The sequence below is a fragment of the Serinus canaria genome, chromosome 2 (genome assembly GCF_022539315.1).
Source record: "Serinus canaria isolate serCan28SL12 chromosome 2, serCan2020, whole genome shotgun sequence".
In the NCBI taxonomy this organism is placed as follows: domain Eukaryota; kingdom Metazoa; phylum Chordata; class Aves; order Passeriformes; family Fringillidae; genus Serinus; species Serinus canaria.
In genome coordinates, this window is record NC_066315.1 from 138278678 (window position 1) to 138291574 (window position 12897).

General features: G+C 43.7%; 1 protein-coding gene across 1 annotated transcript; it reads left to right on the plus strand.

The window, feature by feature from the left end:
- The first annotated feature begins 1822 nt into the window (after nt 1-1822).
- CCN3 (cellular communication network factor 3) lies at nt 1823-8293 on the plus strand. The gene is made up of 5 exons (XM_030239734.2): nt 1823-1891; nt 1988-2216; nt 2461-2712; nt 4539-4744; nt 7095-8293. The coding sequence occupies exons 1-5, from the start codon at nt 1823-1825 to the stop codon at nt 7389-7391; spliced, it is 1053 nt and encodes a 350-aa protein (XP_030095594.2). The 3' UTR covers nt 7392-8293.
- The last annotated feature ends 4604 nt before the right edge of the window (nt 8294-12897 follow it).

The following is a 12897-nucleotide window of genomic DNA, read 5'->3' on the forward strand; positions in this document are numbered from 1 at the left end:
GTGAAACATTTTTTTTAGACAACAGAAGATATTTAGGAGTGGTGTGAAGTAATTTCATGGAAAGCTAAGGAAACTTTCAGTGACTGTAATGATTACAGGCACTGAAAACCTCTGCAGATTCACAAACAGCAAAATGGGCAAAAACAAGTCTTGTATGTGCCCTCTGGTTCACAGGCTTGCTTCTGGGAAAACTACAGAAACAGCCTTGATTCTTTTCAGCAAATCTTCATGCTTGGCCAAGAGCACTGGTTATTCTGTTCACAAGCAAGGTGCTGTGAAAAGTGGCTGCACTGACTGCCTAAGTCAGAGTTGAAGAAAAGAATCAAGGGGGGGAAAATGAGACAAGGAAGGCAAAATGGGGTTATTTAAGTCATCCACTGTTAGGCAGTGGATGACTTAACCTCAAACTCATACCCAAGCTGCTAATAATGTTTGAACAATCCAATTTTCCCCTTGGCTGGTCAAGCTGTTTGTGCCTGAGAAAATGAAGGGCCAGTACACATCCAGGGATTACATGTTCTTGCACCAGTGAAATCTGCTTTCCCCAGAATGCCAGGCTTTTCTAGAAACCCCACTGTTGCCCCTCAGCATCAAGAAAGCAATGGTCACTTTCATACAAACCAAAACTTCTGTCTTGCCATTTCTGGTGTTGTGTTTTGCTTTGGTATAGAGCTACAGTAGCCTTGTAAATTCATGAGTATTACTTGTGTCATGTCTTAAACTTAAAAGACATCTTGTTTTCACTAGTGTGTCGACAAGTTTTGTTTACTTTTCAAATATTTTCTCTTTAACAAGCCATAACAAGAATTCAGTGTATATTATCTGTCTCTGACAACTAAGGATAAAGAATTTCTGTATCCTAGCAGGACCCAAGAAGGCCTGCCTTAGGCAGAAGGCAATTCCTGATGAGTAAAACCCGTTAACAGATTTAGTCTCCCTTACACTTGGCCTTAAATCTGTCCTGCACATGCTAAAATAACAGCACAGAGCACTGGAGTTACTTCTACAAAGCATTCCTGAGGCCAGGCCTGTTGGCTCTGTATCCCCTGCGGTTGCACACACCATGTAGGCACTGAATAGTCTGTGACCACTCACACGCACTGAGTTGCACAGAGCAGGGAGGACTCCCTATGCAACATCTGTTTCCCATCAGCTGATACACCTGCACCTCTCTAGTAAAGAACAGTGCCCGCGACTTGAAACTGAAGAGTTCAGTGCCACCAAGCTCAGAAACTGAAGAGTTCAGTGCCACTTCAACGCTGGGGCCAGGAGCAGTATGGCCCCGAGAGGCGTTCGGCTTTGGGGCGGCTGGTCCCCAGCGCCAAGCACTGCCCAGCCAGGCTGGCGGTGCCAGAGACCGCGGAGCAGCCGTGAGCTGCGAGGCAGCGCCGAGCCCCCGGCGTGCGGCCCGGTGATGGACGCTGAGGGCACACGGGAGGGGAAGGGGCCAGCAGGAACCGGCTGAGGGCGGCAGCCCCCTCGGGGTAGCACTGGGCCAGCCCTACCCCCGGGCACGGGCCGGCTCTGTCCCCGGGGCTCCTCTCCCCGCTCCGTGCACCGCCCCCGGCAGAGGGGTCGCGCCCGGCGCCGAGCAGGGCAGGGCAGCTGCTCGGCGCCGCCGGGGCAGGTGGCGGAGCGAGCGGGGGGAGCGGAGGGCCCGGCCGGGCTCCAGCTCCCCCGCTCCAGCTCCCCGCCTCCGGCCCGCGGTGCCCGGCGTGAGGGGGTGGTGGCAGAGGGGGGACCCCGACAGCCTCTATAAAAGCGGCTGCGATGGCTCTGCCGGCAGAGCCGAGCGGGAGGCTGGCAGGCGGCGGCCGGGACCATGGCGACGGGCGGCGGGCAGGACCTGCCCGCCCTCCTTCTGCTGCTGCTGCTGCTCCGGCCATGCGAGGCAAGTGCGGGGCTCCCGGAGGGGCCGGCGGCCGGAGGGAACCGGCGGCCGGTCCGGCCCCGTGACCCGGCCCCCGGGGCCGCTCTGTCCCCGCAGGTGAGCGGCCGGGAGCCGGCGTGTCCCCGTTCGTGCGGCGGACGCTGCCCGGCCGAGCCGCCGCGCTGCGCCCCGGGCGTGCCCGCCGTGCTGGACGGCTGCTCCTGCTGCCTGGTGTGCGCCCGGCAGCGCGGCGAGCGCTGCTCCGCGGTGCTGCCCTGCGACGAGAGCAGCGGCCTCTACTGCGACCGCGGCCCCGCGGACAGCGCTGCCGCCGGCATCTGCATGGGTAGGTGGAGGCGCCGGGACGTCCCCGCGTGCGGCGGGGAGACCCTCCCCGGGCCGGGCCCGCCGCGGGTGTCGCTGCCCCGCGGTTCTCCCGCCCGTCCTCCGGCGAAGGGGTCGATCCTCTGCACCTCCGGCGCTGCCCCGATGTTGCGGGAGGTGCCCGTGCGGCCGTCGAGGGGCTGGGAGGGCCGGGGACTGACCGAGCGCCCTCTGGCTCTGCGAAATGCCTCCGCTTTTCCCACTAGTGCTGGAGGGGGACAACTGCGTGTTTGATGGGATGATTTATCGCAATGGGGAGACGTTCCAGCCCAGCTGCAAGTACCAGTGCACCTGCCGCGACGGCCAGATCGGCTGCCTGCCCCGCTGCAACCTGGACCTGCTGCTCCCCGGCCCCGACTGCCCCTTCCCCAGAAAAGTCGAAGTTCCTGGAGAGTGCTGTGAGAAGTGGGTCTGCGACCCTGATGATGAAGTGATTTTGGGAGGTTTTGCTATGGCTGGTGAGGAAACTAAAATTAGTTATTATAGCAATTGTGAGCAGGAGGTGATATCATTGTGAAAATATCCACAGGATTGCCAGATCTAAGGCACATGGTGGGGTTTTTCTGACACAGAGTGACCAGTATATCAGTGAATATGAATAAAGGTAGAGCTCATCTGGTAAAAGAAAGATTCAGAGGATGAATATGCATGGCAGTTTTAAAAGTTAATTAATGTAGTTGCCAATTTTTACATTTCTGTTTATCTGGTACACATTAGTTCTGTGACCAAAAGAAAACAAGGACAAGGTCCTAATCCTCCAAACATTCCCATACCAAGGAAAAAAAAACCCAAAAAACTAAAAAAGCCTGCAGTCTTGCTAGTTGCTCTGCAAGAATATGTTGCAACTTATATTGTAACAACTTATAACATGTAGACTATGACAGTTTAGTCTACAAGATACTTTATCCCCACTGATTTCTGCAGCTCTTACAAGTGGTCAGCATGGTAGCTAAAATGCCTGTGAATTCCAGCCTGTCTGTGATAGAGTGCTCATGTTTATTGATGGCATTAAAAACATTAGAGTACTTGCAGAGGCAGTGGTTATAAATACGGTGAAAACCCAACCCATTCCAAAGTGCAGAACTCAGGCTTTTAAAAAAAGCTAGATAATATTTTCCCCTTTTCCAGTTTTTCCCTGTTTTCATTTTTTTGTACTGAATTATGTCTCCATCCCCTTTGAATTATACTCTTAGTTCAACATGAATTTTCATAACTTTCTTCTGAGAGTGGAGGGCACTGCATTCTCTTCCAGTCACTGCTCTTTGTGATCTTGGGCAGTTAGTTATGCCAAAACTCAGCTAATCCATTTTAAAAACAAGTGAGAAAGGATTGAGGAAGAAAAGGTTGAGTAGCTTTTCAGTGTGCTATGAAGTGCTAATTGTAAAGCACATAAGGTATAAACAAAAAGTTTGACACTTTTCTATTACCTTTCCTTTCCTTTGATTTGTCTGATGGTGACAAGCTAATCCATAAGATGCCTACAAATGAATTGTCTGCATTCTTTCAGCAATGGCCATCCCTATTGGGAGGCCACCTCTTTTGGATCTTTGCCATTCAAAAAGCAGAAAGGTTGTAGAGGAGCTTACAGCAAGAGCTGTGTCTCAGTTTTGTTGTCTCCTTCTGTTTTCTCCTGCGCTAATCAGTGAACCAAACTGTTCAGCAATACTTGCATAGTGCCAGGAGGGCAGGATGGTGGTCAGAAGTGACCATGGCTTTAAGCACCTGTGATAGCTCCTTTCCCTGCTGCCTCCTCACCAACACCATGGCTGCAGGCTGTCAATAATTGACAAGATGGGGTGACTTTATGACTCTCAGGAGTGAAAGGACTTTCATTCCATGCTGTTTATTAGTTTAGATAAAAAAATTCAGCCTCTCTCAAGTCATACTGAATATAAATATTTTTATGACATAGCTTTAGAACAGATTTGTGACATATTTCTATTAGAAAGAATGAAGAATAAAAATCTGTTAGGGTTCTAAACTGGTTTAAAAGTTGGCAGTAATTCTTCCAGCTGTGGACTTGAGTGAACAGAATCTAAATGTTTTGCTGATTACACTGATATGCTTCTTTCTGGTTTGGGTTTTTTTTTTTAAGATGTAGGAAGTTGCTACTCAGGTTTCCTAAAAACATAGCTTTTAAAATTCCTAAATCCTGTCAAAAGCATGGATTTTGAACCTTGTTTTGTCTCACATGTTCTTTCCCAGACATGACAGAAGTCAATTAGATAGTGAGGTTTCATGTGAGTTTTTCTTGTAACAAAGTTCTGTGGGGTTTTGTCTCCAGCCTACAGGCAAGAGGCCACGCTTGGGATTGTGTCAGATTCAAGTGCCAATTGTATTGAGCAGACAACAGAATGGAGTGCTTGTTCCACGAGCTGTGGAATGGGCTTTTCCACCCGTGTTACCAACAGGAATCAACAGTGTGAGATGGTGAAGCAGACACGGCTTTGCATGATAAGGCCCTGTGAAATTGAAGAGTCATCTGATAAGGTATGCTGCAGAGAGTGAGGCAAGGCAGCTCTTCAGCTCTAATTCCAAGGTTGCAGTACTAGGGTCTGCAATGGTCCAGATGCAGTGTACATAAATACACATTTTAGCACAAGTGCAGCAAGCTGAGTGGTTTTGGTAAAGCATTAGCCTTGCTGTGTTTGCTCAGCAGCTTTGTGCTGCACCTCCAGTGGGTCAAGGGAGGTGATTCTGCCCCTCTGCTCCACTCTGGTGATACCCCCCAGAGCACTGTGTCCAGCCCTGGGGCCCTCAGGAAAGACATGGACTTACTGGAGTTAATCCAGAGGAGGACCACCAAGGACTTTACCCATGTGGTAAGAGAAAAGCTGAGAGAGTTGGAGTTGTTTAATTTGGAGGAGAGGAGGCTTTGGGGAGACCCTACTGCCCCTTGCAGTACTTAAAGGGGGCCTATGAGAAGGGTGGGAACAGACTTCTAGTAGGGCCTGTTATGGTAGGACAAGGACTAATGGTTTTAAACTCAAACAGTAGATTCAGACTAGATATAAAGAAGAAATTTTATACCATGAGGGTGGTGAGACACTGGAACAGGTTGCCCAGGGAGGTGGTCAGTGCTGCATTCCCAAAAATGTTCAAGGCCAGACTGGACAGTGCTCTCAACAATCTGCTCTAGTTGTTGAGAGCACTGTTGCTCTAGTGGAAGATGTCCCTGCTTATTGCAGGGGGATTGGATGGAAAGACCTTGAAAGGTCCTTTTCAACCCAAACTGGTCTATGCTTCTATGATAATTAAAGTCACCCCAAACAGATCGCATGTATTGCATCTGCAGCTTGACAACTCACAGTCTAACTTCTCCCACAAATGCAATTGTACTACCTGTACCCTGTACATCAGAGTTGCCTCAGTGATACTGAATGGATGTATCAGATTTCTAGTCTGTTGAGCATCTGGAACAGCAGAGAAATGTGTGAAATTTCTGCTTGATAAATTAAACCTTATTTTAATCCTTATGATGTTGGGTTTTTTCGCAAAGCAAACCCAATACTGACATTTCTGATGTAAAAAATTGAGAGAAGACTTTTATACTTCTACACATTATGCAAGTGTTTCTATCAGGGAGAGTAACGTAGCTAGGTAAGAGGCCCATCAATTTATGCTATGTTCTGAGTGTTGGAAAGCATTTCTAAGGCCTTTGCTGAACAGTCTCTGCAGTTTTAAATCCATGTTTTATAAAGGAGATGAAACGTGGGAGGAGTTGAGGAGATTAACAAGAATGATCAGAAGTCTAGAAAACATGTTTATCTAGGGAAAACCAGATAGAACTGGACTTCTGAATGCAAGGAAAGAGAGAGATTTGTTCTCATAGCTGTATTTAGATATTGCAGCCTGTTTTGAGTGCATGGAGGATATAACAAGAAATGGAGAGTTTAGACTGCATAAAATTAAGACATGAGTGAAAATGTACTAGGCAGTAAGAATAGTGAACTCTTGGGGTTGTCTGGGGTAGGTGTGGAGTCTCTGTTGTTGAAGACTTCCAAGGACAAGTTAGTCAATCATTTGTTAAAAATATCATGTCTAGAGCTGGTTGTGCCTTGAGTCACAGGAATGGGTGATGACTTTTGCACTTCATTTTGCCCCCTTTTTTCCCCCTGAACCTAGTCCTGTAACTTCCTCATTTGACTTGCTGTTTCTCTGATGGAACTACACTAGCCTGAGAAGTTTTTCAGTAGAGTGTAGTTTTTTAATGAATGTAGACTGGGCTTTTCTTGGATGACAAGAGTGGATTTTAATTATTTGTCTTTCATTATCCAGTATCATGCTGGTGTCAAAGAACAGATCTTGTAGGTGTCACCTGTAGGTAACTACTGTATGGAGGGGCTTGACAGCTGAGTAAATAGAAGAAATAACGATTGATGATTTTCGAGTGTATCTATAGCAAGGAAGAAGACAAGGCCAGAAGATTAGAAAAGATACATGGGAATTTTTGTGAGCTAGGCTACTTGCATAAGTAGATGTGTATACGTGCCTTTTTAAATTTCTGTAAAACTTTTGCCAAATTTATTGACACTAATTGCTTTGCACCAATGAATATAATAAGTTATTGTGATGTAGTTAATGACTTAAAATCAGGCTTTGTTAAAAATATATAAGTTAGAAAACACGCAGAATAAAAAATTATTTTGTTCTTAAACCCTAATCCCATGTGTTTGTCACGTCCGACCTAACAATGGCACCACTGAAGCAGTTTTAGAGTCATCTTGCTGTTGAATGAATAAAGACAACAAATTTAAATTTTCAGTATCTCTGCATGTCAGTTGCTAAATGCTGTCTGTCCTATGCAATGATATATCTGCTGTCCCCATCTTTCTCTCAGAAAGGGAAGAGATGTGTCCGCACGAGGAAGGCGGTGAGAGCCGTTCGCTACGAGTACCAGAACTGCACAAGCGTGCAGGCGTACCGGCCGCGCTTCTGCGGGCTCTGCACCGACGGGCGCTGCTGCACCCCGCACAGCACCAGAACCATCCACGTCCACTTCCGCTGCCCCCAGGGCAACGGCCTCAAAAAGCCAATGATGCTCATCAACACCTGTGTCTGCCACAGCAACTGTCCTCAGGGTAACGTGGTTTTCTTCCAGCCCTTAGACCCCACGTCTAGTGAAGCAAAATTATGAGAAGCATCAATTAGATAGTGCAGAAAGTATAAGCAGTTCATACAAAACTTGACCCACAATCAGGTGAATGTAACAATTGCATATATGAAACTTCTAAAATATTTTTCTGAACGTTCTTTCAAACTCGGTGCTTTTTTTCCCCCCCATAGTTTATTAAATACCTCATTTTCCATTTGCCCCCTCCAAATGTCTTTTATTCACTTGAAGGAAATTTTGTACCTTGGACAGAGCTCTCTTTTTATCTTGATAGTGGCATAAAGATTGCAAAGCCAACAGCTAGACTTTCCCCTTGAGTAAAGGGAATCATGCAGCAAGTTTCAGTGGGTGTAAGACTGGGCTTCTTGAGAGTAAATTTATCCCTTGAGGAATACATGATACTGCATCACATAAGCTTCCAGGCTCTTAATTTCACTTTCCATACCACACATAAACACTCCAGCAGTGTTCTTTTTTCTTTTTAATGAAACTCTGGTTTTTGATGACAGTAAAAATCTTACTGATGCAAGCGTTACATTCTCAAGGCTTATAAAATACCTTCTGTCAATACCTCTAACTCTGAGGATTAAGATTGCACGTAGCCCTGGAAATGACATAGGGTAAGATCTCTTATCCTGAAGCACAGCAGGTTGATAGTTGACAGCAATTAAATTTCTCTTTGGTAACTTCACTAGCAGTTTAATCCAAAACCAACTGAAGTGAGTTGGATAAGAATTTGATTCTAATCTACTTGTGTCTATAGATATAACTGTTTGGATGCAAAAATAATATATCTGTAAATTCCTCTAAAATACTAACTGTATCATTTGGTGCTTCATTTCTTAGAAAGATGTATATGTAAATAGAAACTGTACATACTGTAATATAATTTTACTAAGTAAATAAACTTTATGTGATTCAAAATATTTTTTTCCTAAAGTTGTCTTTCTTAAACTACCAGCCTGTAACAGCTAAAAGCAATGGGAAGAAAAAAAGGTCTGCAGACTCCTAAAAACAAAAGATGATTTCTTGTGTTCCTGTACCTCATCCTAATCACTGCCTTAAAAGTCATGCAGTGCCTTGCTACAGGGAAGGATGAATAATTTGTGGGGTACATATTAGAAAGGAGTTTTTTCAAAGTAAATTAGCCTGGGAGATAGGATGATGTAACTAAGGTTGCATCATCCCTGAAATATAGTGGTGGTGGTGGTGAGGAATAATTACATGATTCAGAGTTTACATTTTGGTCTGAACAACTAACAAAGTATTTCATTGGGTCATGCAACACTTCAGCCTCACAGAATCAGCCTGTGACCATGTTTATGTTAGGTACTCTGTGGCAATACCCTCAAGAAATAAGAGCCTGAGGGTGGCAGTCCCATGTATGTTAAATCATGTATGTAGCAGGATTGTGTCAATAGGTCATAAGTACAATTGTGGAGAAATTTAGCTACTTCAGATGTGAGACCCAGTTTAGCCCAGTGTGTGTCTGTCAGTGACAGCAGAGTTGCACTTATGCCACAACTGTTCTATAACCACATGGTAGGAAAAAACTCTTCCTTGAGAAAAAAAAGGCAGAAAGCTGATTCTTAACATATATTGGCCTAGTGTTCTACTCCTTTAAAGGAGCTACCAAACTCTGGTTTGGCAATTCCTGAGACACAGGGTGGAATTCAGTTGAAGGTTAAGACTCCTCATTTTAGCCAGTGAATCTTAAGGTAAAGATAACTATGGGCAAGCATCAACAGCTGGTAGGTTTCTAGTAACTTTTAAGTTATCCTTGAAATTATGAAGCCCTGGTGCTGATTCAGTTAAGCTTTAGATATCTCAGGTCCTCACCTGGGCTCTTTGGTGTCTTTCTCCATTAACTGCACCAATGATTAATTTCTCTGTAGTCATTGCTATTGTTATCAATACATTCCTGCCTGCCTTATGCATTCCAAGCATGGAACAAGACTATGTTTGTGCATACATACAACACTCCCTGCCCTTGCACAATGTGATTCCTTATTATGAAATCATGGAATAGTTTGGGTTGGAGGGGACCTTTAAGGGTCATCTGGTCCAACCCCTCTCAAAGTGAGCAGGGACATCTTCCAGTGCTTCAGGTCGATCAGAGTCCTGTAAACTGACATTGAATGTTTCCAGGGATGGGGATCTCCTCTTCCCTGGACAACTTGTTCCAGTTTCTCACTATCCTCAATTAAACAAAGAGAAATTAAACAAAATTTCTTCCTTATTTCTAGTTTGAATCTATCTCTTTTAGGTTAAAATTCCTCTCTCTCAGCCTTTCCTCAGAGGAGAAGTACTCCATCCTTCTGACCAGTTTTGTGGACCTGGTACAAAAGGTCCATATCTTCTAATGTAACACCTTCTGTGCTAGGAAATGCCAGAACCTAGACAGGACATGACCAGGACTCCTCAAAGCAGCTGAGAAGTGATTAAAGAGTAGATCAGAATCCAGGAGAGATGGAAAAAGGGGTTTTTTAAAACCACTTTCACCCCACATCTCTTCCTGCTTCCCCCCTCCACCCCAAAAATCAGGCTGGTTTCTGCAATGCTTCTCTAATATAATGCAAACTATCAAGTATTTCTCAGGATCATCTTGCAAATTACAGGCACCTTGCTTTGCAAGAGATGCATCAACTACTGAGCAATGCAGCAATAATCTCTGGACAAATTTAAACAATTTTTGGATTGAAGTAAAATTGTTCACCTGCTTCATTTTGACAGTTTCTCTATTCCATCCACAGCCAAAGTTATTTATACTTGTGCATCATCTCATCACTGCTGCATTGCTTCTCCTCTATCTTTCTGTTTTCTCTTGATGTTACCCAGATTTTGATGTCATTCCTTAAGTTTTACTTTTATTGGATCATACAAACAAAGCACAGGCACCAGGCAGAAGCAGCTCTATCAGCAGCTTCCACTTTGCAGGCAAGATAAAAAGCTCATTTGGGATATGAACCCACCACCCTTTGTACATGAAGGTCATTCACTACTCTTAAGTTTGTGGGTTTTTTCCCACTACAAAGACAGGAGTTTTATTTCTGATATTTTTGAAGAGACATAAATGCAGCTCCCTGCTGGGACTCCTCTTGTGGATGGTCCATCCCTTCCTTTGGAAAGGGAATGTATGCACTATGGTGTATGAGGTCAAGAGCAACTTGAGTAACTCCTTTTGCCTATACTGTTTCCCCAGCACTTTAAACTACAGTCTGCACTCAGTAAACCAGTGCCAAAATGCCTCCATAACCTTTCTTTAACCTTTTCTGTGTCTTTAACCCATTTTGTGAAAAGGCAATTGCATTGTTATGAGCACTGCAACCTCCACAAAGAGAAGTGCTATGGTATTCAAGTCCTTGTTAGACATCTTTATAAGTACCAGAACAACAGCAATTATCTTTTGGAAGGAACCACAAATGTTTCCTTTGGACAAAAGGAGACAAAGATCTGATCCAGTTTTAGTCTCTTTTAGACCATATACAAATACCAATTCAGTGGCTATTTTTACCTCAGCTCAATTGATACAGCTTTTCGTCTGCTCTCAGTTTGGTTATACACATTTAGATTTGTTTTACTTTAATATGGAGAGTTACTACCTCAATCTTTGGGCTAATTTCAGCCTGTTCCTGAAAAAGCCTTTAATTAATTAAAAGCCTTTAGTTAATTAAAACACAACAAACCTGTGAAATTGATATAAGGAAACTCCAGTGATAAAATCCTGAACATTTCTGGTGTAGAAGTGTGATTTTCCTAAAGAAGAAAAGTTAAATTACTCAGATTGAGAAAAATTAAAGCAGTTTATTTTCATATCTCCAAGGATTCATAGCAGAGCATTTCAGGGAACATCACTCAGAGTTCTAAGGATGGGCCCATACAGCAATGTGTACTGAGTATCTGTTGATGAAACAAGCACAAAATATGCTGGTCACCTTGTTCATCCCAATTCCTCTGAACAGATGTAGCTTTCCTTTGCTACTGCCAGTGAAGGACTGCCCCAAAAACAAGTCACTTAACAGTTTTTGCTGTTAACAGCTGGTAGGCTAAGTACACCTTCAATAATGAGTGTTGATGGTACCCAGTGTTACACCCACAGCACTGGTACCCTGAGATGCTTATAGCCACTTCCAGGACTCTTTCATCTCTAGGACTTCAGCAAAGCAGCATACTTCTTGCATTTAATCTGCTCTGAGTTGCTCTAGGGCAGCAATCAAAGACATTGAAAAGATATCTTTTTTTTTGCCTTCATGGACTACGGAAGGAGACCAGCTGACAGCTGGCTCACTGATGCCTGACATTGGAGTGAAAACCTCAAAATGAGTAGAATTCTACAACTAATTTCACTAAGGTCATGGCCTTTCTATTTTCCAGTATAATTCCAGGAGTAGGAAAATGTATAATAAAATCTTCAGGGAAAATAGAATATTATTGTTTCTTTTCTTTCTAGTCCAAGCTATACTTTCCCTTCACCCTATTTTCAACAATTTCTCAGTGGATGGAAAGAGGGATGGAAAAAATATTTATTTACTGTTTCTAGTCCTACTATTTATGTATTATGACAAATGTGAATTTCATAAAATAACATTTTATTTCTCTCCTCTGAGGACTTACTACACTCAAATTTATTTTCCTTTTTTTTAATAATAAAATATTTATTTTGTACCAAAGCTTTCTGTAATGACTCTTGTTTCAAGAAATCATTCTAGTTATATCCACCATGCTAGATTTTGTAATATGAGCTGTCTATTGAAGGCACAAAATTTAGTGTGCCTTGAGGGAAAATTATGCTCTGATTTTTCCTTTATCAACCCCAGTTTGTGCATTACACCTATTCAATGACTAGAGATACTACACTCATATCAGTCAAGAGACTTACCATGCAACTGCAACAGGAAGAGTGGAGTTGCCAATATGTAGTAAATGTTTTTAATATTAGTTTAAATCCCTGATGTTAATTTTTTTTTATAAATGTGTAAAGTTATAGCTAAGTCTGTTTCTTCATCATTAAACATGTGTTTAAAATCTCATGTTCTCCATGGATTGTGGAAGGAGCCTAGCACATTGCCTGCCTGTGAGCTTGCTAGAGATCACAAAATTCATCTCACACTAAGCCTCTCCACTCAGAGAAACAGCACTGAGTAGCCAGTGCTGGTCAATAGATTTGATTGAATGATTGTAGGTTAGCAAACAGGCAAACCTCCCCCCCCACCATTTCTATCCCAAGATGTAGATTTATTCTGCTTTGGACATGCAAATGATCACACAAAAATAATGAAGAAAAGTACCCCACAGACCTAAAACTCCTCCATGTCCATGGATGTTAATTTGGTTGTTGTTATTCTCATGTCAGAATAAAGCATTTCCCCCAAATGCTGCATTTCAGTTCATACAGGGACACCTGGATCTACGGTCTCATGCTGCTTCTCCTCTTCTGTAGCCTCTCATGCTGTCACCATGTGCTGAGACTGTTTTCTGCCTTCTTCCATGTTTTTTCTTTGCTTTCCTTATCCCACTCCTTATTGCTCAC